At 42.3% G+C, this 26,987-nt stretch overlaps 2 protein-coding genes across 4 annotated transcripts in view; both read left to right on the top strand.

The window, feature by feature from the left end:
• Positions 1-150: 150 nt before the first annotated feature.
• On the top strand, positions 151-18,239 carry LOC311125018 (differentially expressed in FDCP 6 homolog; the record flags this gene model as incomplete). Its single annotated transcript, XM_084199107.1, has 11 exons — positions 151-246; positions 5,717-5,857; positions 6,017-6,199; positions 6,367-6,594; positions 6,732-6,878; positions 7,120-7,228; positions 7,592-7,779; positions 8,059-8,195; positions 15,348-15,546; positions 17,748-17,838; positions 18,013-18,239. 11 exons carry the CDS (start codon positions 151-153, stop codon positions 18,123-18,125), a joined length of 1,632 nt encoding a protein of 543 aa, XP_084055233.1. The 3' UTR covers positions 18,126-18,239.
• A 4,939-nt stretch (positions 18,240-23,178) lies between these two features.
• LOC311125021 (peroxisome proliferator-activated receptor delta-like) overlaps positions 23,179-26,987 on the top strand; it is a 45,709-nt gene continuing 41,900 nt past the window's right edge. For 2 of the 3 annotated variants that reach the window (XM_084199108.1, XM_084199109.1), the window contains exon 1: positions 23,180-23,794. The gene's annotated coding sequence lies outside the window, so the exon portion shown is untranslated. Of the gene's footprint in view, positions 23,795-26,987 lie in introns of all 3 variants that reach the window. The other variant, XM_084199110.1, reaches the window with a different exon arrangement.

Below are 26,987 nucleotides of genomic sequence, written 5' to 3' on the forward strand. Positions count from 1 at the left end.
TGCAATTGGTGACCCTTTACGGTTTTCCCATTTGCTACAGATAGGTGGCGTCAGTGAGTTTCAGGGCAGCCATTTAGCAAAGAGCAGGATGTTGGGGTTTACTGAGACACACACAGGTCTGTGTGCCGTGTACACACACACAAGGCAGTTATGGAGTTGCGAGCTGACCTGCTGAAGTCCATCTGGTATGCTTTCACCTCTCTGGATGTGGAGAGGAGCGGGAAGGTGTCCAAGTCCCAGCTAAAGGTGAGAGGTCAGAGGTCAAGTAAGGGGTCAGAATAGGGGTCAAAGAGCTTTGCAGGGATTTTCTTCAGTGAGTCTCTCAGCCTTTCTAATGTGTTGGTTTGTGTGTTATTGACGTTTTTCCTTGTTTGAGGAAAAGTATGTTTTTTATATCATTGGCATCAAAAATGGTTTTATTGTTTATTTATTGATCTAGTTCCCAACCCAATTAGACAAGACACTATTTTCAAGGTCTAATCTCTTTCCTGTTAGCTAAATGCTTTCTCTCACTTCCCACTGGGCAAAAACTGGTTCAATCAACTTTGTTTCCACTTCATTTCAACCCAAAAATGATATGTGATGAAGTTGAATCAACCTTTTTACGTAATTTTGTCTCTTTTTTTTCCACCCAACTTTTAACCTAAATCCAATGACATGGTGAAATGTTTGGTTGATTTCACATTGAATTCATGTTAGTTGACAACTCAACCGAATGTAAATCAAAACTAGATGTTGAACAGACATTTGTGCCCAGTGGGTTGGTGTGTTTGTGTGTGGGTGTGATCTTTCCTGTAGCATGAGCTTCACAACACTGATTGGTTTCTTAGACAATGTTATTGCTTGATCAAACCCCTTGTATTGACATTTGATCACCTTGATCATTTGATCGCACAGCCCTAGTTTTGACCTTTGCCATCCCTCCCCAAATCTAGAATAACATACACAAGACTGTAACTGGGCTAATTCCTGGGATTATGTATAGGCCAGACTACCTCTGGAATGGAGAGGCAGTAATCAGTAATCTGCTATGGTGATAGGCCTATCTCTATGTTCAGAGGCAGACCCTCTCTGAGCCCCATCATGCATCTGGGTGGCTGGTGGTGTGTTATTGCTCTGGTGTTTGGGTGGATTTGTAGCTGCTGAATTGTTGTGTGTTATGGGTCAGTGATGCTGTGTTGTGTTGCGTTGTGTGTGAGATCAGGCATTGTGACATGTTTAATCCCAGTCACACTGAGGGGCTTGGACTCTAAACCCCAGCTGTTGCTATGACGATGTTGTCAAAGAGGCCCTGTGTCTCCCCACTTCCATAGTTTTGCTCTCGTGTCTAGAGCAGAGGCTTCAAACCCTGGAATTCTGGAAGTTTTAACTGACGTTTTTAATGCTGACAAGAATGTTTTCGATGTTTTGGTCTCTTCCTCTGTCTTTCTGTCTGTCTCTCTCGCGCTTATCTCCCTGTGTCTCCCTGTCTCTGTTTGTATCCCCACTGGGCACAGACGTCAATTCAATGTCTATTCCACATTGGTTCAACATAATTTCATTAAAATGACGTGGAAACAATGTTGATTCAACCAGTGTGTGCTCAGTGGGTCTCTCCTTGTCTCTCCCTGTCTCTCTCTCTTTCTCTCGCTCTCTCTTTCTCCCCCACCCCTCTCTCTCATAACCTGTACATACTGTTGATGAGTTCTACTGCACTTGTAGGTCCCCAGTAAGAGACAGATCACAATTTACTGGGGGTGGTCCAAAATAGGGGACGGTTGTCAAACTTCTTATTTTTGATTTGGGGAGGGTTGTGTGGTTTTTTATTGGCCACATGGGAAGATAGGGAATTTTTTCCCTGGTTTACATTCGCTCTTTTGCAGGTGTCATGGATATTCTACACAGGGACACTCGAAGTCAATCTTAAATGAATCATTCTTTATTATCAGCATGCTGGAGAGGTTCCAACCAACTCAATTCACTAAGTACACATGTCGATCAGGAGCAGTTAGTTCTCTTATTTACAGACAAGTTATATTTGCATGACTTAGCTTATTCATCATTCATAATTAACGTTTGCTTCATGCATGTGACAGACCAATACCTCACGAGGCTTCTTCTCTCTAAGCTGAGACCTTGAAACTGAAATATCTTTCGTTCTCAAAACAAGAGTCTGGGCGTACTGCCAAATTGCAGATACTGATAGTGAAGATTCGTTCAATCAGTCACTTGCATGAACACAGAAATTGGTTATTAGAAAAGCACAATCATAGAACACAGAAATTGGTTAATAGAAAAGCACAAACATAACATTTTCCATCACACAGGTTTTGCTGTATAATTTCTTCCATCCTAGACTAATTTCCTCATCTGCTTGCAAGCACCTCCCCTTTATCAAGGTGTTTTGGTACTTCCCGTATGCACTATGCTTTTCAGTGTGCTAACTTTTACTATACCACAGGTCAATATAGTCTACCAGTCTAACTGTCTATCCTGCCCTCTATCCACCATTCATAGTGACTATAATGGTAGGTGGATTGTTTGTCCTGATCTGCAATAGGCTAACTAGAATGCATACCACACATAAAAACACTCAAAGCTGTATCAATTTTTTTGATGAATCGACAAGAACAAATAAGAATAGCTGATAGGCAGCGGAGAGGCCAGGTGCATCATTGCACATGAAAGAACAGTGAAGACATGAGACACACAGCTAAACAATTTCCCCTATTGATCTTGTTTAGGGAAAATAAAATTATCCTACCTAGACTAGCCTACAACACCACAATGCAATGAATAATTGCATTATTGTTTTCAAGTGAGTACAACATTCTAGCCCACTCTAGGCTGCAGTGAAAATGTCCTTTGAGATCAGTTGTGGGTCTACACTCGACAGTTTACAAGGTCTAGAAAGGTCTAGAAAGGCACAGTAGCAGGCCAGTCTGGCTGTATTTTTACTTCTGATACTGAGATGTGCTGTCTGTTGCAGATCATCATTCTCCCAAGTCGTCCTATAATAATGTGGCCACATACTCTCCCAGCAGGCCCAGTTATTCAGGAAAGCTTAACACAAACTCTGCCTACTCTCCAATCCGAGTGGCTATTCCTAGCGCACATAGAACATAACGCTTCAATATAACCTAAATATTTATCATTTAACTTTTTTAATGTATTAACCTTTTATATGTGGCATAAACAAAACCAGTTTTTTTTTATCCGATTAGGCTACTTCAAAAGTCTCCTGTAGGCATGCCCACTTTCATCCAAAATATAATTCCAGCATCCTCAAAATGGCTTGATATTAATCAGGTTTCCATTCAACCTTTTTATGCGAGTAAAGTAGCCTACATGTTTGATAAAAAAGGTCACCACATCATGGGAAAGCATGCAGTTTATTAGGCTACAGATTAAATAAGCTATGATGAACTTCACAGGGTGGTGAAAGTGCACAGTGATGAGGTTGATGCTCCTTTCAATAAATATCAAGGGTCTTATTCTGGTGACATGATGATCAATGCTCGGCTGCCATTTGACAGATACAAATAATCGCACATTTTTGTCCATAATAATCTCATCATGTAGTAGGCTATACCTGCACTGTATCTGCAAACTGTTGGCTAGAGCGCACCTGCCAATGCCATACTAGAGCGGGCACATTCACTATGCCTACGCAACATTTTTTGTGACAAAACCATCAGTATGCAATGGAAACCCATTTAACTTGTATTTTTTATTCGGTACATGGGAATTTAACCTCAAAAGGTATTTTCATGTGCACTATGTATTTAAGCACAGACTTTTATCTGCAACAAGTCAATTTGATGGAAACAAAACTCTGATGGGAAAATGCTCCAGGGTTTCCCTTAGCTGGTAATTGCCAGCATTTGGCGAATAAAAAAATTAAAAGCCTATGAATAAAATTGTAACAGTCCAAATTGTCCAGGAGAGGCTGTCTATCATAGCCTACACTGCGAATTCGCACTTCAGCACCATTCTCTCACACCTTGCTGTACAGTACAGTGCAGTCTAATTCAGTAGAGTACAGTAGAGTACAGTACAATCACGTTTAATCAGTAGAGTAGAGTAGAGCAGACTTCTATGTTTGGGCCAAATCAAGGCCGGTCCGGACCCAACCAAATCTGAACCAATTAAAGACGTCTATGTTTAGGCCTAATATAGAGAAGGGTGTAATTGCAGACCGCAATTAGGGGCGTTTTCTGATATTGGCGTTTCTTAATGTCAAGTTACACCCATTGATGCTCGCCATTGGTCCATGGCCGTCGGGGACAACAGTTGTTGACAATTGTGCCATTGTAGCTAAACCTAACCCTAACCCTAAACCTTTTCCTAACCTTAACCTCATTCACCTAACTTGACACGTTAATTATCCTAACCTGCTATGTAAACAAATCATCTGTGTCGAGAAACCATCACTCTCATACCACCGGAACTGACCAATGGCATGTATCAATTGACTGACCAATGGCAGGCACCAATGGGCGGTTCCTGATATCAAGGAACGCTCACATCAAGAAACGCCACGAATTGCAGTCTGCAATTACACCATATTGCTAATATAGGCCGGTCCGGAACGGACATCTGTGGACGTTGAAATCCAGACCAGTCCATAGACGTCTATGATTGGTTCAGATTTAGTCCGATCCGGACCAAAAATCTAAGTCCGTGGATGTTGAAATCAAGACTGGTATGGAACGCACCAAAAAAATACATCCGGTCCGGACAAGACCAAAAAAAGACGTCCAAAACATGTAATCGGCGGTCCATGCTTAGTGGGTCTTGTCTCATAACCTATACACTGTGTTGATGAGTTGTAGGTGTTGTCTCATAACCTATACACTGTGTTGATGAGTTGTAGGTGTTGTCTCATAACCTATTCACTGTGTTGATGAGTTGTAGGTGTTGTCTCATAACCTATACACTGTGTTGATGAGTTGCAGGTGTTGTCTCATAACCTATACACTGTGTTGATGAGTTGTAGGTGTTGTCTCATAACCTATACACTGTGTTGATGAGTTGTAGGTGTTGTCTCATAACCTATTCACTGTGTTGATGAGTTGTAGGTGTTGTCTCATAACCTATACACTGTGTTGATGAGTTGTAGGTGTTGTCTCATAACCTATTCACTGTGTTGATGAGTTGTAGGTGTTGTCTCATAACCTATACACTGTGTTGATGAGTTGCAGGTGTTGTCTCATAACCTATACACTGTGTTGATGAGTTGTAGGTGTTGTCTCATAACCTATACACTGTGTTGATGAGTTGTAGGTGTTGTCTCATAACCTATACACTGTGTTGATGAGTTGTAGGTGTTGTCTCATAACCTATACACTGTGTTGATGAGTTGTAGGTGTTGTCTCATAACCTATACACTGTGTTGATGAGTTGTAGGTGTTGTCTCATAACCTATACACTGTGTTGATGAGTTGTAGGTGTTGTCTCATAACCTATACACTGTGTTGATGAGTTGTAGGTGTTGTCTCATAACCTATACACTGTGTTGATGAGTTGTAGGTGTTGTCTCATAACCTATACACTGTGTTGATGAGTTGTAGGTGTTGTCTCATAACCTATATACTGTGTTGATGAGTTGTAGGTGTTGTCTCATAACCTATACACTGTGTTGATGAGTTGTAGGTGTTGTCTCATAACCTATACACTGTGTTGATGAGTTGTAGGTGTTGTCTCATAACCTATACACTGTGTTGATGAGTTGTAGGTGTTGTCTCATAACCTATACACTGTGCTGAACATCCCACACGACCCTGTGGCTCTAGAGGACCACTTTAGAGACAATGATGATGGGCCGGTGTCCAACCAGGGGTACATGCCCTACCTCAACAAATTCATACTGGACAAGGTACTGTATACACACACTAACACACACACACACACACACACACACACACACACACACACACACACACACACACTCACACACACACACACACGTATACACACACACGTATACACACACACACACACAAACACACTTGACATCCTCTCTTTCTGACCCCAGGTGGTTGAGGGCACATTTGATAAGGAGAATGTAGATGAGTTCTGCTGGACTCTCTGTGCCAAAAAGAACTACCAGCCTAAAGATGGCGTGGGTGTTCTGCCTGATAAAGATGCCTTCCATCTTTGGTGCCTCTTCAACTTCCTGTCTGAAGACAAGTATCCACTGGTCCTGGTCCCAGAGGAGGTGAGTTCTTAGCCCGCTGTAATCCAAATCATTTGCCTCCTTTCTTCCTTCCGTTCATCAACCTTTCATGCAAATCTTGCAATAATGGGAGATTTGGGCGAAAATTCTGTCTCAAGTTAGGATTTGTCCCATTTTGTGCTCTATTCATTCCCTATGGCCCCTCGCAGGTAGAATATCTCCTGAAGAAGATCTCCTCAGCCATGAGTGTGGAGTTGAGCTGTGTGGACATGGAAGACTTAATCTCCCAGGAGGCTGTGCAGCAGAGCGGCATCACAGTGTGGGCCTTCCTGGACTTTGTCAACACCGGGAGGCTGACCAGAGGTGTGGAGAAGGACGCTGTTAAGATGGCGATAGATGAGGTCTACCAGGAGATAGCGGGCAATATCATAAAAGAGGTGCTTTTAAACATAAAGAGAATTTATAGAAATGTTTATGTTAGTATGCACGTAATATATATGTAATAAACCTGTAATATGGTATTTATATAATTAGGCATGTGTAACTTTGTGTGGACGTATGTATCTGTCCTTAGGGGTATTTGTGGAAGAAGGGCCACTTGCGGAGGAACTGGAACGAGCGCTGGTTCTCTCTCCAGCCCAGCACTCTGCATTACTATGTCAGTGAGGACCGCAAGGAGTGTAAAGGCTGTATAGAGCTGGGCCACAACTGCTGTGTGGAGGTACACAACACTGGGTTAGTGGTTATGTAGAATGGATGAAGGTACAATGGGGGGTAGGCCTACACTAAATCCTAATGCATAGGGTGTCAATGTGGGCAGGGCTGAGGGATTTGTTCAGAGAAGATGTCTATAGGGTAACATATTTGCACCCCATTCTTTGTAAAAAAAAAAAAAATGTAGAGTGTGCATGATGCTGTTTGTTATGGTGGTTACTTTCTCACCACTGTGGTTGCATTGACAGGTGCTGCCAGAGAAGGAGGGGAAGAGGTGTATGTTCTGTGTGAAGACACTCACTAAGACCTACGAGATGAGCGCCCCCGACACCAAGCAGAGACAGGAGTGGACCACAGGTCAGAGGTTATACAGTACAGTACACACTGGGCTTTTAAAGCCTGGAGAAAATAGCCATTTCACACCCTGATGAAGGCGAAAGCCACAACGCGTAGGTGTTTTAAATGCTCAACATGCTCAATATCTAAAGGCTTTTTATGAGTGCCCGGACCTGGATTTTTCTGTTGCCCTTCATCTGGCTTGGTTTACGACGACGCTTCAGGCATACTGTATGATGTATAGGCTACTGTATGTTGTATAGGCATACTGTCTGATGTATAGGCTACTGTATGTTGTATAGGCATACTGTATGATGTATAGGCTACTGTATGTTGTATAGGCATACTGTATGATGTATAGGCTACTGTATGTTGTCACTGCAGCGATCCAGACAGCCATCCGTCTGTGTGTGGAGGGGAAGAAGTCCCTGCATAAGGACCTGAAGCTGCGACGCAGGGAGCAAAGGGAGGAGAGGGTGATGAGGCGCACCGCCAAGGAGGAGGAGCTGCAAAGTCTGCACCTTCTCCAGGGGGAGAGGGAGAGCAAGCTGGCCGAGCTGGAGCTACTACAGGTGTGTGTGTTGTGTGTGTGTGGCTGAGAGAGAGAGAGAGAGAGAGAGAGCGAGAGAGAGAGAGAGAGAGAGAGAGAGAGAGAGAGAGAGAGAGAGAGAGAGAGAGAGAGAGAGAGAGAGAGAGAGAGAGAGAGAGAGAGAGAGAGAGAGAGAGAGAGAGAGAGAGAGAGAGAGAGAGAGAGAGAGAGAGAGACGACCAAGAAGAAAACTGAACTTTGAACTGCAATGTGATAATAGCATCACAATAACTGTTGTTATATTTGTATAATCTGTGTGCAGGATGCACAAAGGCAGGCCCAGTCAGCTCTGCTGCAGGAGGATCAGAAGAGGAGACAGCAACATGTGGAGCTGCAGAGAACCCTGCAGGAGCAGCTACAGCAGGCTGAGGAGGTTAGAGGGGTAGAGAGGAAGAGGAGGTTAGCGGGGAGGGGAAGACGAGGTGCGCTGAGCAGGGTAAGGAAAGGAGGTGGATGTAAGAGGAGGAAGGAGAATTTGAATTTTTACTAGGATCCCCATTAGATGATGCTATAATGTCAGCTAATCTTCCTGGGGTCCAACACAGAAGGACAATTCCATGGTAACAGAGTGATGCTGAGACTCCGATTTTTCACATTAAAATGTATGCCAAACAAAAACAAATGATTGCTAAGTTAAACAAACCATACAACGCTATGCACAAGGATTAATTTAAATACATTTCCACAGAAAATGTTACAAAAATAGATTTACTTGAAGAACAGTTTAGATGCATAATTTCGTAACAGAATGACGGTTTGTGCTGTTGGTGCCGTCATTCTGTTACCAAACATTGTTATTTTTGTGTTTTCTTGAAGGTGAATTTAGTTTTTGCCTGAGAAATGTGATTTGGAAAATAATTCCATTCAGTGATGGCTCCGTATATTATTACTGTAGATTTGAGGAAATATGTCCTTGGTCTGGGGGTTATCAGATGTCCTGAACTAGCCTGCCTGGGTTGGTGGTTATGTTTGTTCCTAGTATACGGTACCAGTCAAAAGTTTGGACACACCTACTCATTCAAGGGTTTTTCTTTATTTTTACTATTTTCTACATTGTAGAATAATAGTGAAGACATCAAAACTATGAAATAACACATGTGGAATAATGTAGCAACCAAAAAAGTGTTAAACTAATCAAAATATATTTTAGATTTTAGATTCTTCAAAGTAGCCACCCTTTGCCTTGATGACAGCTTTGCACACTCTTGGCATTCTCTCAACCAGCTTCATGAGGTAGTCACATGGAATGCACTTCAATTAACAGGTGTGCCTTGTTAAAAGTTAATTTGTGGAATTTCTTTCCTTTTCAATGCATTTGAGCCAATCAGCTGTGTTGTGACAAGGTAGGGGTGGTATACAGAAGATAGCCCTATTTGGTAAAAGACCAAGTCCATATTATGGCAAGAACAGCTCAAATAAGCAAAGAGAAACGACAGTCCATCATTACTTTAAGACATGAAGGTCAGTCAATACAGAACATTTCAAGAACTTTGAAAGTTTCTTCAAGTGCAGTCGAAAAAACCATCAAGCGCTATGATGAAACTGGCTCTCATGAGGATCGCCTCAGGAAAGGAAAACCCAGAGTTACATCTGCTGCAGAGGATCAGTTCATTAGAGTTAACTGCACCTCAGATTCCCAAATAAATGCTTCACAGAGTTCAAGTAACAGACACATCTCAACATCAACTGTTCAGAGGAGACTGCGTAAATCAGGCCTTCATGGTCGAATTGCTGCAAAGAAACCACTACTAAAGGACACCAATAATAAGAAGAGACTTGCTTGGACCAAAAAACATGAGCAATGGACATTAGACCGGTGGAAATCTGTCCTTTGGTCTGATGAGTCCAAATTTGATATTTTTGGTTCCAACCGCCATGTCTTTGTGAGAAGCAGAGTAGGTGAACGGATGATCTCCGCATGTGTGGTTCCCACCGTGAAGCATGGAGGAGGAGGTGTGATGGTGTGGGGGTGCTTTGCTGGTGACACTGTCAGTGATTTATTGAGAATTCAAGGCACACTTAACCAGCATGGCTACCACAGCATTCTGCAGCGATACGCCATCCCATCTGGTTTGCGCTTAGTGGGAATATCATTTGTTTTTCAACAGGACAATGACCCAACACACCTCCAGGCTGTGTAAGGTATATTTGACCAAGAAGGAGAGTGATGGAGTGCTGCATCAGATGACCTGGCCTCCACAATCACCCGACCTCAATTCAATTGAGATGGTTTGGGATGAGTTGGACCGCAGAGTGAAGGAAAAGCAGCCAACAAGTGCTCACCATATGTGGGCTCCTTCAAGACTGTTGGAAAAGCATTCCAGGTGACTACCTCATGAAGCTGGTTGAGAGAATGCCAAGAGTGTGCAAAGCTGTCATCAAGGCAAAGGGTGGCTACTTTGAAGAATCTAAAATTTAAATATATTTGGATTTGTTTAACACTTTTTTGGTTACTTGATGTCTTCACTATTATTCTACAATGTAGAAAATAGTAAAAATAAAGAAAAACCCTTGAATGAGTAGGTGTGTCCAAACTTTTGACTGGTACTGTACACTAATTGGTCAGAAGAAAAACGTTGGTTCCTTAAAAAACATTAAGTTCCTAAAGAAAATCAAAAGACTGGATAATAATTTGTGTTCAACGGGAAGCCATGAGAGATTATGGTGCAATTGGTTGACATTCATAAGGGTAGGCCAATGAAGAGCTAATCTGGCAGCCTTGTTTTGAGCGAGTTGGAGCTTTTTAAGATATATTTTTGCTGCAGATGACCATATGACTGGACAGTACTATAGGTCTGACAGAACCAAAGCGTATGTTACATACTCAGAAAATTGTATTGTTATAGTATTGCCTTTACCCATTTTAATTACAATGTTATGCATATGTTCAGACCAGGATAGAGCTGTGTCCAACATGACACCAAGTAGTAGTAGTTATTTTAACTTGTTCCACAGACAACCCATCCATTGACAAGTTTAATTGAGGGTCACCAGCAAGCATATATCTTATACCAAATACAATACGTTTTGATTTAGAAATATTCAAAACCAATTTGTTAATGTTAACCCCCTAAGACACCATTCTTAGTTCTTTGCTCAATACATCTGTGAGTTCATTATATGCTGATGCAGCGCTATACATTGTAGAGTCATCAGCATACATAACCACTCTTGCTTTATTAATTACTGGTGGTAAATCATTAGTCAAGATAGAGTAGAGGAGTGGTCCTAGGCAACTGCCTTGAGGAACACCACAATGTAAATCTTTACAGTCCGAAAAGCTATCATCAAAGAAAAAGTTTAGCTTTCCCCTGGAAAGGTAGCCTTCCATCCAGTATAAAGACATAAAACCATAACATAACTTTACCTAGCAAAAGTTAATGATCAATTACATCAAAGCAGCACTAAAGTCTAACAGCACTGCACCCACTAGAGGAGAGGTGGAGAGGAGGACGGGGGAAGGATAACAAGAAGGAACTCAAGGAATGTAGAGGAGGGGGAAGGTGTGAGCGGTGAGACAATGAGGAGAAGGACCCTACTCTATAGATCTTTAGTCAGCCACCAATTGTGCAAGTTCTCCCACTTAAAAAAATGAAAGAGACCTGTAATTTTCATCATAGGTACACGTCAACTATGACAGACAAAATGAGAAAAAGATATCCAGAAAATCACATTGTAGGATTTTTAATGAATTTATTTGTAAATTATGGTGGAAAATAAGTATTTGGTCAATAACAAAAGTTTCTCAATACTTTGTTATATACCCTTAGTTGGCAATGACACAGGTCAAACGTTTTCTGTAAGTCTTCACAAGGTTTTCACACACTGTTGCTGGTATTTTGGCCCATTCCTCCATGCAGATCTCCTCTAGAGCAGTGATGTTTTGGGGCTGTCGCTGGGCAACACGGACTTTCAACTCCCTCCAAAGATTTTCTATGGGGTTGAGATCTGGAGACTGGCTAGGCCACTCCAGGACCTTGAAATGCTTCTTACGAAGCCACTCCTTCGTTGCCCGGGCGGTGTGTTTGGGATCATTGTCATGCTGAAAGACCCAGCCACGTTTCATCTTCAATGCCCTTGCTGATGGAAGGAGGTTTTCACTCAATATCTCACGATACATGGACCCATTCATTCATTCCTTTACACGGATCAGTCGTCCTGGTCCCTTTGCAGAAAAACAGCCCCAAAGCATGATGTTTCCACCCCCATGCTTCACAGTAGGTATGGTGTTCTTTGGATGCAACTCAGCATTCTTTGTCCTCCAAACACGACGAGTTGAGTTTTTACCAAAAAGTTATATTTTGGTTTCATCTGACCATATGACATTCTCCTAATCCTCTTCTGGATCATCCAAATGCACTCTAGCAAACTTCAGACGGGCCTGGACATGTACTGGCTTAAGCAGGGGGACACGTCTGGCACTGCAGGATTTGAGTCCCTGGCGGCGTAGTGTGTTACCGATGGTAGGCTTTGTTACTTTGGTCCCAGCTCTCTGCAGGTCATTCACTAGGTCCCCCCGTGTGGTTCTGGGATTTTTGCTCACCGTTCTTGTGATCATTTTGACCCCACGGGGTGAGATCTTGCGTGGAGCCCCAGCTCGAGGGAGATTATCAGTGGTCTTGTATGTCTTCCATTTCCTAATAATTGCTCCCACAGTTGATTTCTTCAAACCAAGCTGCTTACCTATTGCAGATTCAGTCTTCCCAGCCTGGTGCAGGGCTACAATTTTGTTTCTGGTGTCCTTTGACAGCTCTTTGGTCTTGGCCATAGTGGAGTTTGGAGTGTGACTGTTTGAGGTTGTGGACAGGTGTCTTTTATACTGATAACAAGTTCAAACAGGTGCCATTAATACAGGTAACGAGTGGAGGACAGAGGAGCCTCTTAAAGAAGAAGTTACAGGTCTGTGAGAGCCAGAAATCTTGCTTGTTTGTAGGTGACCAAATACTTATTTTCCACCATAATTTGCAAATAAATTCATTAAAAATCATACAATGTGATTTTCTGGAGAAAAAAAATCTCAATTTGTCTGTCATAGTTGACGTGTACCTATGATGAAAATTACAGGCCTCTCTCATCTTTTTAAGTGGGAGAACTTGCACAATTGGTGGCTGACTAAATACTTTTTTCCCCCACTGTATATATACAGTGCCTTCAGAAAGTATTCACACCCATTGACTTTTTCCACATTTTGTTGTGTTACAGACTGAATGTAAAGTTGATTACAATTTGTGACAGTCTTACACAAACTGCCCCATAATGTCAAAGTGGATTTATGTTTTTATACATTTTTACAAATGAATTAAAAATTAAAAGCTGAAATGCCTTGAGTTAATAAGTATTCAACACCTTTGTTATGGCAAGTCTAAATAAATGTAGGAGTAAAAATGTGCTTAACAAGTCACATAATAATTTGCAGGGACACACTCTGTGTGCAATAATAGTGTTTAACATGATTTTTGAATGACTACCCCACACATATAATTATCTGTAAGGTCCCTTAGTCGAGCAGTGAATTTCAAACAGATTCAACCACAAAGACCAGGGAGGTTTTCCAATGCCTCACAAAGAAGGGCACCTATTGGTAGATGGGTAAGACATTTTCAAAAAGCAGACATTGAATATTCCTTTGAGAATAGTAAAGTTATTAATTACACTTTGGATGGTGTATCAATAATCCCAGTCAATAATACCTCACAAAGAGGCACCTATTGGTAGATGGGTAAGACATTTTTAAAAAAGCAAACATTGAATATCCCTTTGAACATGGTGAAGTTATTAATTCAACTTTGGATGGTGTATCAATAATCCCAGTCACTACAAAGATACAGGCGTCCTTCCTAACTCAGTTGCCGGAGAGGAAGGAAACCGCTCAGGGATTTCACTATGAGGCCAATGGTGACTTTAAAAAGTTACAGAGTTGAATGGCTTAATGGCTGTGATAGGAGAAAATTGAGGATAGATCAACAACGTTGTAGTTACTCCACAATACTAACCTAAATGCCAGAGTGAAAAGAAGGAAGCCTGTACAGAAAACATACATCCTGTTTGCAATAAGACACTAAAGTAAAACTGCAAAAAATTAAGGAACTTTATGTCTTGAATACAAAGTGTGAACAGTCAGACCTGTGCACTCTGTCACGAGGAAACAGGATCAATAGAGCATATTTTCTGCTACTGTCCATCAGTGGTTGGCTTTTCGAGTCAGGTCTAGGAATGGTTGTCATGTCATAAATTCAGGGGTCAGATGGACCTGCAAACTGTTTTATTAGATGATCTGAAAAACCATGAGCAGTCAATGGGAAATATCATTATACTCATGGGTAAAGTATTTATTTTTAGGGCAATATCGGTTGAAATATTACAAAAAGTGAGGTTCAAGACCCTCGTAAGACATCAAAGTAAAATGGAGGGATGTATTGCAAAGAAAATAGCTAAATGGTATTATACTGGGAAATGTGGGTTAATCTGTGGACATCGGAAGTTTGGAGTTAAGATCAGAATGAATGGTGGATTGGCCGCTGTGGTTGAAAATCCTGCTCTTGCAGAGAGGAAACTAGGAATATATGTTTATTTATTTAACTATTTATTTAATGTACCTTACATGTGGGTACATGTAGTAGCAGTAGAAGTATTGTTGTCCGTTAGTTTACTCCAATCAGGGGAGGGGTGGTAGGACTGGGGGAAAAATACAAAATAAAATAAATAAATAAGGGGGATTAGAAATGATGCAAACAATTAATTTGATGGAACCCAAAACCTATCTGCAATATTAAAGCTGATCTCCCTCCCAAAAAATTTCAGAAATAAATAAATAAAAAACACACACAGATATATACAGTACACATGCACACGCTCAGGCCACAAACATCAGGGAAAGGATTGAGGTGTGACTATATTACATCCCCTGACACTTACATGTATGCTCTAAATGTCTGACATCACTACATTTCTGACACCACAAAGTCACACTTTCAAAAAAAAGAAAGGGGAAAAAGTTTAACTTTAAAGATTATGGCTTTGACCTGCTATATGCTTCATTTAGCGAAATCTGCTAAACATTTATGGTGTGTTTTTAAATATAACCCAAGTCAAAAGCTAACCTAACCAAAATGAACACTAATATTAACCTGAAGTGATTTGGCTGTACCTCTGTATAGCTCAAATGCATGGCACCCTCAGTCAAGCGCACACACACAACGTTTTTTGTCAGTAGACGTGTACTCTCAGAGAGACGCCAACGATTTCCTGTCATCTCTGTGCGGTACTTGTGGTTTGTCTACTTTCTCAGGAACTGAACATCTTAGGGTGTAATTATTTTCATGTTTACTTTCCATAACTCTGCTCTCTATTGATCCTTTCATTATGACATTGTCACAACGGTCACAAAATAAGCTTTAGAATACACAATAAGTTTGGGCATTCCTATTCTGTAACTGTAACATTATTAACATAGGTCCAGCCCATTTTTTTAGAGCTCCAAGAAGGGTCAGTGTACTATTGTGACTAGAACCCTGCATGATGGTAGCTCTCCTTCTCTCTCTTCATCCCCAGGCTGCTGATAGAGGAGGAGGAGAAGATGAAGGCCCTGCTGGCCCTCCAGGAGGAACAGGAGCAGTACATCCTGAAGACCCAGAGAGAGAAGCAGGAGCTCAGGCAGGAGATGGTAACCAAGTCCCAGGCTTTGAAGGAGGCCCAACACCAGCTGGAGAAGGTTCAGGCCAGCCGGCACAGAATGGACCAGGACATTGCGGTGAGTTTAACAAAATGAGTATCGAACCCAGATTGTCTGCTAAATGTACAGTATATCTGGGAACTACTGTCCAGACAACTACAGCAACTCGACAGCTACTCATCAAGCAAGCATAGTCCGCTTAACCACCTCTGCTGCACACATGTGTCTGTGTGAATGTGCATATGTGTGGGTGTTGAATGTACTGAAGCAAGCCACAGGACGGCAAGATAACTTTCAGGGTCTTAAAGGTCAGTGTAGATAGACGTTATGCAGTACTTTCCCCCACTCGGGTCCCATGATGACTATTTTGTATTTGCTGTATGTGTGTCAGTGTGCACCCTGTGTTATACAGTGGGGGAAAAAAGTATTTAGTCAGCCACCAATTGTGCAAGTTCTCCCAATTAAAAAGATGAGAGAGGCCTGTAATTTTCATCATAGGTACACGTCAACTATGACAGACAAAATGAGAAAAAAAAATCCAGAAAATCACATTGTAGGATTTTTTATGAATTTATTTGCAAATTATGGTGGAAAATAAGTATTTGGTCAATAACAAAAGTTTCTCAATACTTTGTTATATACCCTTTGTTGGCAATGACATAGGTCAAACGTTTTCTGTAAGTCTTCACAAGGTTTTCACACACTGTTGCTGGTATTTTGGCCCATTCCTCCATGCAGATCTCCTCTAGAGCAGTGATGTTTTGGGGCTGTCGCTGGGCAACACAGACTTTCAACTCCCTCCAAAGATTTTCTATGGGGTTGAGATCTGGAGACTGGTTAGGCCACTCCAGGACCTTGAAATGCTTCTTACGAAGCCACTCCTTCGTTGCCCGGGCGGTGTGTTTGGGATCATTGTCATGCTGAAAGACCCAGCCACGTTTCATCTTCAATGCCCTTGCTGATGGAAGGAGGTTTTCACTCAAAATCTCACGATACATGGCCCCATTCATTCTTTCCTTTACACGGATCAGTCGTCCTGGTCCCTTTGCAGAAAAACAGCCCCAAAGCATGATGTTTCCACCCCCATGCTTCACAGTAGGTATGGTGTTCTTTGGATGCAACTCAGCATTCTTTGTCCTCCAAACACGACGAGTTGAGTTTTTACCAAAAAGTTATATTTTGGTTTCATCTGACCATATGACATTCTCCCAATCCTCTTCTGGATCATCCAAATGCACTCTAGCAAACTTCAGACGGGCCTGGACATGTACTGGTTTAAGCAGGGGGACACGTCTTGCACTGCAGGATTTGAGTCCCTGGCGGCGTAGTGTGTTACCGATGGTAGGCTTTGTTACTTTGGTCCCAGCTCTCTGCAGGTCATTCACTAGGTCCCCCCGTGTGGTTCTGGGATTTTTGCTCACCGTTCTTGTGATCATTTTGACCCCACGGGGTGAGATCTTGCGTGGAGCCCCAGATCGAGGGAGATTATCAGTGGTCTTGTATGTCTTCCATTTCCTAATAATTGCTCCCACAGTTGATTTCTTCAAACCAAGCTGCTTACCTATTGCAGATTCAGTCTTCCCAGCCTGGTGCAGGTCTACAATTTTTTTTTCTGGTGTCCTTTGACAGCTCTTTGGTCTTGGCCATAGTGGAATTTGGAGTGTGACTGTTTGAGGTTGTGGACAGGCGTCTTTTAATCTGATAACAAGTTCAAACAGGTGCCATTAATACAGGTAACGAGTGGAGGACAGAGGAGCCTCTTAAAGTAGAAGTTACAGGTCTGTGAGAGCCAGAAATCTTGCTTGTTTGTAGGTGACCAAATACTTATTTTCCACCATAATTTGCAAATAAATTCATAAAAAATCCTACAATGTGATTTTCTGGTTTTTTTTTCCTCAATTTGTCTGTCATAGTTGACGTGTACCTATGATGAAAATTACAGGCCTCTCTCATCTTTTTAAGTGGGAGAACTTGCACAATTGGTGGCTGACTAAATACTTTTTTCCCCCACTGTATATTTACATTTACATTTTAGTCATTTAGCAGACGCTCTTATCCAGAGCGACTTACAGGAGCAATTAGGGTTAAGTGCCTTGCTCAAGGGCACATTAACGTCATTTAATGTGCCCTTCTTCTCGTCTGATAGTAATAAACATCTCAAAAAGAAGCACAGTGGCCTTTTGATCCAGCATAAACCACAAAAATGTATTCCCTGACTGCCCTCTCTCATTCTCTTCCCCTCCATCTCTCACCCTGTCCCTCTCCATGGTCTCACTCAGGCTACTCAAAGGAAGCTGCGACAGACCAGCACCAGCTTCAAACACTGGAACGTCCAGGTGAACAGACTGACGCATCCTGTTGGACCAGCAGGTGAGCTTAGTGGAGAGGGAAGTGTTCTAGTGCGTAAAGCTACGTTTGAACAGGTGCCTGTGTCAACCTCCTTGTCCTTGTCCTCCCTGCATTTTGTTTCTCTTTCTTTCACTTTTTCTACTCTCTCTCTCTGTCACTCTAATTCTCTCCTCCCCCTCCCTTTCTCTCTCCCAGAGAGAAGACCCTCTCTTGGAAGCTCAGGGGTCCCAGTTGTGCGTGTGCCCTCCCTAAGAGACCCGGGCCTACGCATGTACCATCAGAGGAGCAAGAGCGAGAAGGAGAAGTGAGGAGTGAGTGAGCATCAGTGGAAGAGAGGAGAGGCATCTGTCTCAAGCCTCCAATGGGTACATGGACAACACCCCCAAGCTAAGAATGTTAATATACACTGCTCAAAAAAATAAAGGGAACACTTAAACAACACATCCTAGATCTGAATGAATGAAATAATCTTATTAAATACTTTTTTCTTTACATAGTTGAATGTGCTGACAACTAAATCACACAAATATTATCAATGGAAATCAAATTTATCAACCCATGGAGGTCTGGATTTGGAGTCACACTCAAAATTAAAGTGGAAAACCACACTACAGGCTGATCCAACTTTGATGTAATGTCCTTAAAACAAGTCAAAATGAGGCTCAGTAGTGTGTGTGGCCTCCACGTGCCTGTATGACCTCCCTACAACGCCTGGGCATGCTCCTGATGAGGTGGCAGATGGTCTCCTGAGGGATCTCCTCCCAGACCTGGACTAAAGCATCCGCCAACTCCTGGACAGTCTGTGGTGCAACGTGGCGTTGGTGGATGGAGCGAGACATGATGTCCCAGATGTGCTCAGTTGGATTCAGGTCTGGGGAACGGGCGGGCCAGTCCATAGCATCAATGCCTTCCTCTTGCAGGAACTGCTGACACACTCCAGCCACATGAGGTCTAGCATTGTCTTGCATTAGGAGGAACCCAGGGCCAACCGCACCAGCATATGGTCTCACAAGGGGTCTGAGGATCTCATCTCGGTACCTAATGGCAGTCAGGCTACCTCTGGCGAGCACATGGAGGGCTGTGCGGCCCCCCAAAGAAATGCCACCCCACACCATGACTGACCCACCGCCAAACCGGTCATGCTGGAGGATGTTGCAGGCAGCAAAACGTTCTCCACGGCATCTCCAGACTCTGTCACGTCTGTCACATGTGCTCAGTGTGAACCTGCTTTCATCTGTGAAGAGCACAGGGCGCCAGTGGCGAATTTGCCAATCTTGGTGTTCTCTGGCAAATGCCAAACGTCCTGCACGGTATTGGGCTGTAAGCACAACCCCCACCTGTGGACGTCGGGCCCTCATACCACCCTCATGGAGTCTGTTTCTGACCGTTTGAGCAGACACATGCACATTTGTGGCCTGCTGGAGGTAATTTTGCAGGGCTCTGGCAGTGCTCCTCCTGCTCCTCCTTGCACAAAGGCGGAGATAGCGGTCCTGCTGCTGGGTTGTTGCCCTCCTACGGCCTCCTCCACGTCTCCTGATGTACTGGCCTGTCTCCTGGTAGCGCCTCCATGCTCTGGACACTACGCTGACAGACACAGCAAACCTTCTTGCCACAGCTCGCATTGATGTGCCATCCTGGATGAGCTGCACTACCTGAGCCACTTGTGTGGGTTGTAGACTCCGTCTCATGCTACCACTAGAGTGAAAGCACCGCCAGCATTCAAAAGTGACCAAAACATCAGCCAGGAAGCATAGGAACTGAGAAGTGGTCTGTGGTCACCACCTGCAGAACCACTTCTTTATTGGGGGTGTCTTGCTAATTGCCTATAATTTCCACCTGTTGTCTATTCCATTTGCACAAGAGCATGTGAATTTGTGTCAATCAGTGTTGCTTCCTAATTGGACAGTTTGATTTCACAGAAGTGTGATTGACTTGGAGTTACATTGTGTTGTTTAAGTGTTCCCTTAATTTTTTTGAGCAGTGTATATACATACCACTGGGGTTGTACTAGGGAGACAGGTAGCCTAGCAGTTAAGCGTGTTAGGCCAGCAACCGAAAGGTCGCTGGTCGAGTCCCCAGACTGACTAGGTGAGAAATCTGTTGATGTGCCCTTGAGCAAGGCACTTAACCTTAGTCGCTCTGGATAAGAGTGTCGGCTAATTGATTAAAATGTAAATGTACTATCATATCATTTGATAGCACCTTCTGTTTACTTAGAGGATGTGTTTTTGCGTGAAGGATATCTTTAAGTTCTGTGAGTGTTTTCACCTTTCTTTTCTCTCTTTCCCTGACCTTAGTGAATTATTATGATGGTAGGACTATTTGCCAAATAATGCTAATAATGCTTGGTGCCTTCATGGGGGGGAATGTTTTCAAATTGTAATTGTAATTATAAACTCTGTTACTGACACATACATAGCAGTTGTCAATCAATTGACAAGTTTGATGTTTATAATGAAACAAACTGAGTCTAAATAAATCCACAGGACAACTTGGATGATGACACTTTTTTATATTTTCTTTCTCCTGAACTGGCAGAAGAGTTTGAAATGGAAATAAATGCATTAGGATTGTTACATATTGGATCCTGTGGATGCGACTTCCTTCTACTTCTCTTGAAGCAGTCTGCTTTTATACACATTGGGGTGTCCGAGACAACGATGCTGATTATGCTGTGATGACAAGAAATCCGCTGACACTGTCCTTGATTATAATGGTTTATTACATCAAAGATCACAGTATCAATTTACAGACTCCTGCAGAAGTACGGAGAACAACTGACCCAATCTCTAATATGTTGTTCCTCTCTCTGTCCTTTGTTTAAAACATGGTATTTATATCCTATGTAACATAAGATGGGTGGTTTTTGATAGACCAATCCCTGGCCTCCCCATATCTCCAAATGTCCTCTATTCCAAGAAGCCTATGTAGTAATGCTTTCCAGATGTTTCAGCAAAGCAGAGTAAAGTTCCTCTATTACACCATTTGCAAATGTCAGCAAAATCATATACTTTCAGATACTACAACATCCTACACCAAACTATGCTGCTGATGTACTATGCTGCTGATGTAAAACCCTGCCAAATCTGTACTCAACATCTGCAGGAAACATGGTTAAGATAGACACCTAGAGGCAATATGGTTGACAATACTGGCAATAAAGCCAAATGGAAAGGTGGTGAACAGAATACCAGTATAACAGAATAGAATAGAATAGAATACTTGAATATATCATAAGGAAATGTGCTTTTCAACAAGCTACAGGCATACATACAGTGGCTTGTGAAAGTATTCACCCCCCTCTGCATTTTTCCTATTTTGTTGCCTTGCAACCTGGAATGAAAATGGATTTTGGGGGGGTTTGTATCTTTTGATTTACACAACATGCCTACCACTTTGAAGTTGCAAAATATTTTTTCTTGTGAAACAAACAAGAAATAAGACCAAAAAAAAAACACAAAGTCAATACTTTGTAGAGCCACCTTTTGCAGCAATTACAGCTACAAGTCTCTTTGGGTATGTCTCTATAAGCTTGGCACATCTAGCCACTGGGGTTTTTGCCCATTCTTCAAGGCAAAACTGCTCCAGCTCCTTCAAGTTGGATGGGTTCCGCTGATGTACAGCAATCTTTAAGTCATACCACAGATTCTTAATTGGATTGAGGTCTGGGCTTTGACTAGGCCATTCCAAGACATTTAAATGTTTCCCCTTAAACCACTCAAGTGTTGCTTTAGCAGTATGCTTAGGATCATTGTCCTGCTGGAAGGTGAACCGCCGTCCCAGTCTCAAATCTCTGGAAGACTGAAACAGGTTTCCTTCAGAAATTTCCCTGTATTTAGCGCCATCCATCATTCCTTCAATTCTGACCAGTTTCCCAGTCCCTGCCGATGAAAAACATCCCCACAGCATGATGCTGCCACCACCATGCTTCACTGTGGGGATGGTGTTCTCGGGGTGATGAGAGGTGTTGGGTTTGCACCAGACATAGCGTTTTCCTTGATGGCCAAAAAGCTCAATTTTAGTCTCATCTGACCAGAGTACCTTCTTCCATATGTTTGGGGAGTCTCCCACATGCTGAACACCAAATGTGTTTGCTTATTTTTTTCTTTAAGCAATGGCTTTTTTCTGGCCACTCTTCCGTAAAGCCCAGCTCTGTGGAGGGTACAGCTTAAAGTGGTCCTATGGACAGATACTCAAATCTCCGCTGTGGAGCTTTGCAGCTCCTTCAGGATTATCTTTGGTCTCTTTGTTGCCTCTCTGATTAATGCCCTCCTTGCCTGGTCCGTGAGTTTTGGTGGGCGGCCCTCTCTTGGCAGGTTTGTTGTGGTGCCATATTTGTTCCATTTTTTAATAATGGATTTAATGGTGCTCCGTGGGATGTTCAAAGTTTCTGATATTTTTTCATAACCCAACCCTTATCTGTACTTCTCCACAACTTTGTCCCTGACCTGTTTGGAGAGCTCCTTGGTTTTCATGGTGCCATTTGCATGGTGGTGCCCCTTGCTTTGTGGTGTTGCAGACTCTGGGGCCTTTCAGAACAGGTGTATATATACTGAGATCATGTGACAGATCATATGACACAGATTGCACACAGGTGGACTTTATTTAACTAATTATGTGACTTCTGAAGGTAATTGGTTGCACCATATCTTATTTAGGGGCTTCATAGCAAAGGGGGTGAATACATATGCAAGCACCACTTTTCCGTTATTTATTTTTTAGAATTTTTTGAAACAGGTTATTTTTTTCATTTCACTTCACCAATTTGGACTATTTTGTGTATGTCCATTACATGAAATCCAAATAAAAATCAATTTAAATTACAGGTTGTAATGCAACAAAATAGGAAAAACGCCAAGGGGGATGAATACTTTTGCAAGGCACTGTATAGCATACAGACAGACAGACATCACATCAGATAACATACATCAGACTACATATATCAGGTGGTGAATAAATGAATAACCAATCCAATGAAATCGTGATGATTCTCATTTAGGATGTGGAATAGGGAGAGAAGAACACTCTGTGGGTTACTGACTGTCACAGAAGCTTAAAAGTTCTCAAACATATGATTTGGGTGAATTTAAACCTTTATACATGTTTTTTTTCTCCACACTAAGACTGAATTTCAATATATGGATGTGCTAACTTAAAGCACTGTGCACATTCATTCCTAAAGTCTAAGTAAATGTTTTGTAAGCTAAACGTGAACTTTGCTCGTGCTGTTATTTGCTTTTTTATTCTGAAAAGCAAAGGACCGTAAAATCAATACAGGTGAAAGCACTGACTCACATGCGTTGGTGACACACTACGCTACGTGGTACGTGCTCATCGGACGGTGTGATGTCAACCACCGACATAAGTATGACAGAGGGTTGTCGCTACTTACCACAAGCACAAAGTCAAAATTGGCTATTATCGTAAAACTGAAAACAAAAATTTGCTTTTTGGTCTTAATTTAAGGTTAGGTTTAGTCATCAGGTCAGCAGTGTGCTTAAGGTTAGGGTTAGGTTTAAAATCAGATTTTAAGAAGATAATTTGTTTTAAAAAATAGGCGGGGTTTAGCAATAATTATGACCTTGTGGCTTTGGTAACTAGTGACTACCGTATGGGTTTGACAGATCGTGGAGCGGAGCGGAGCTGACTGATGGAAAACCAAAGAAACTATGGGAATAACAAGCCCTTCTCCATTCGACCAACCTTCAGGATATGCAACGAATGAACAAATAGGCGACAAAGCTAGTAACATTTTAATTTAAACATGTCCCACCTCTAGTTTGTCAAGTAGAAGAAGCGGGGAAAAGTAGAAAGGTGATGCTGCTGAACAGAAATAATGTTCCCGTGTTTTCGACGTTAATGAACGTGGAATAGAGCAGGCGAGGAACACATCATCAGGCGAAAGTCGGACTGTCCAGGATCCAACTAGCTCAGCTATCTAGCTACTGCTTGGATCAATTGTTTGCATGCAACAAAGGTAAAATGATATAAACTTGACTTTAACCAACGTTAGCATATCGTAAAGCTTGCCAGAACTGTGCTGAGCCTTAAGCATAGCTAGCTACTATAGTTAGCCAGCTAACGTTAGCATTAGGTCGTTAGCTAGCTAGCTATCCCAAATCAGAGCCCGTTCAAGCAGACATAGGAATTGGTTTGGCTAGCCAATTTAGCTAGCTAGCTTGCTCCAACCAGCTCACAATCAACATTTGGTTGCTAGCTAGTTAATTCACTTTAGAGTTAGATAGCAAGCTAGCTAAACTGTTTGTCTAATGTCTCGGCATGGGACAAATAATTTGTTTTTGTGTTATGGATAGATTAAGTATCACGTGAGGGATTAGAACCAGATGACAGGCTAATTAGTTAGCTAGCAAGCAAGCTATTTTAGCTAGCCAGCTAGCTGCTAGCTATCAAACTCCAATCCGTTCAGTTTGCTGACAAACTACATTGGGTCACCCACTTGAATAACTATTTCAACATTCACAAAGTTAACTATCTGAGGCTAGTACAGTACCAGGCGATAACATGGCTAGCTTTCGATTTTACTAGGTTACTACCTAACTAGATTCTAAGAATCCTACTACCTAACTAGATTCTAAGAATCCTCCTACCTAACTAGATTCTTCCACCACATTGGTCTAGTTTTCAGACGGTCCGTGCTCTCTGGAATCCTTGGGACGTGTTCAGACTGTGCGTAACTAACTGAAGTACCCATTTCATCGCAATCCCATGTCATTGCTTTGGTGACAGAATATTTATGACCTGAGAAAGATATGATATAACTACATACGATAACCTCAAGTGTAAACGGTAGAAAGCTACTTTTATGACAGTTATTACACAATCTGCTTCCCTTTTTAATAATAATAATAATACAATTCTTCATTATTGTAATAAAATGTGCTGACGTTATTGTTAAATATGACAAGCTGTAGCTCGCTATATGTGCGGTATATGCTATAGTTATGCAAAAGTTGTTAACCACAATATTGATTTTTCCTAGAATCTTATCTCATTTCACAACTTCATCAGCGCGAACTGTTTGTTCAGTGTCTTATCTAATCCAGTTGGGAGAGAGATTCCACCAGTGACCCATTCATTCATTCCTTCAGTCTGCAGGCTGACTAGGGTTCCGGCTCATACCACTTGGAGAGGGACATGTCTCTCAAATTGACACTTGCTCCCACCATGTCCCTACTTCACAAACAGAAAATGAAACAGTCCAACTAAAGGTTGAACTTTTAGTGAACCCTCGTAATTTTAGCTGTTGATGAGGTTTTGAGTTGGTCTAGTTGTGGTTTGTTTGTCTGTCGAGTAGTGTTGGTGGAAACAGTTGCATAATGGCTGTGGTAGTGTTTGTTTCTCCTAAACTCTTGTTCCCCAAGCAGATACCAGAGAGAAGCAGACCACACTGGGCCGAAGGGCACTCGGAATACAGAGCAGACATGATGCTGTTATGTTCTCATCAGCAATCTAGCCTCTTTCTCTATCTCTCTCTCTCTCTCTGTGTGTCTCATATTTTAGTCCTCTTTTTTTGAGACCTCACTTCCTCTCATACACTCCCTCAGTCTTTCTTTCCTTCTGAGCTATTTCAGTCCATCCCCCTCACTCCGTCTCCTTTAATACCTCTTCAACTCCCACAAACGCTCCAACTCTTATTTAAAATCTTTATTTCTCTCTCTCTTTGTCAGTCTCTCCCTCCCCTGTTCTCTCCCTTTTCCTCTTTTACCCCTGCTCCCCCCTTATGGCAGGGGGTAACACTGTCTGTCTGGTGGAGAGTTGAGTTTCCTTTTTTCCTTGTACTCCATGCCCTCAAGCTAGCGCTGTCTCCCTGTCAGCTCTCCTGGTGGTGTGCTGTTACACACACACACTTACTTAATACACTTACAAACTTAATACACACATACACGTCTGGCTGTGGGGGGTCTTTTTAGACTAGCTGGGAGGCTAGATTTTGCCACTCGGCACATTAACGGTTGCATAGGCCACAGTGCATGGTGCTGTGTTATAAGGTCACTTATAAACTGGGTGGTTCGAGCCCTGAATGCTAATTGACCGAAAGCCAAGGTATATCAGACCGTATACCACGGTTATGACAAAACATTTATTTTTACTGCTCTAATTACGTTAGTAGCCAGTTCATAATAGCAATAGGCACCTTGGGGGTTTGTGGTATATTGCCAATATACCACGGCTAAGGGCTGTATCCAGGCACTCTGCGTTGCGTCGTGCTAAAGAACAGCCCTTAGCCATGGTATATTGGCCATATACCACACCCCATCAGGCCATATTGCTTAAGTAAACTATGGCAGGGATTGGTTTGTCAAGATGGGTCAGATTTTTTTTCCCCCGTTGTCAACAAATGTAGCGACTAGCAAGCAACAGTTGTTTGCCAGCAGTGTCTATAAGCAGGATATAAGGGGTCTGCGAATAGTACTCTCTCCAGAAAGTGGGTTGATCTATCCAATTAGATGCTTAATTGCATCACTCAATTTATTATGGGTTTAGCGGTCGTGAAGCAAGGTAAGCTACCAGCTGGGTTCATCTCAGTGATAAGGGTCCCTTAACTTATTAGTTAATAGGACTGTAGAGGTTAGCGTTGCTATAAGCATCAAGTCATGCTTTTTGTGGAAGCAGGATATAATGCTATATTTGGCAACTTGGCGTCATGTCTGTTTTTTCTATAAGCAAAAGTCTTCCTCAGCCTATCATTTGGTCAAGTCTTTGGCATTTGATGTATTAATATTTCATGTTCATTGCTCTTTGGGGCAACAGCAGTTTAGTTACATTTACGTCATTTAGCAGACGCTCTTATCCAGAGCGACTTACAAATTGGTGCATTCAACTTATGATAGCCAGTGGGACAACCACTTTACTATATATATATATATATATTATTTTTTTCTTTCTTTCTTTGGGGTGGGGTAAGGGGGGATAGAAGGATTACTTTATCCTATCCCAGGTATTCCTTAAAGAGGTGGGGTTTCAAGTGTCTCCGGAAAGTGGTGAGTGACTCCGCTGTCCTGGTGTCGTGAGGGAGCTTGTTCCACCATTGGGGTGCCAGAGCAGCGAACAGTTTTGACTGGGCTGAGCGGGAACTGTACTTCCGCAGAGGTATGGGGGTCAGCAGGCCAGAGGTGGATGAACGCAATGCCCTCGTTTGGGTGTAGGGA

The sequence above is a fragment of the Coregonus lavaretus genome (assembly GCF_964263955.1).
Source record: "Coregonus lavaretus genome assembly, contig: HAP1_SCAFFOLD_1140, whole genome shotgun sequence".
Lineage (NCBI taxonomy): Eukaryota > Metazoa > Chordata > Actinopteri > Salmoniformes > Salmonidae > Coregonus > Coregonus lavaretus.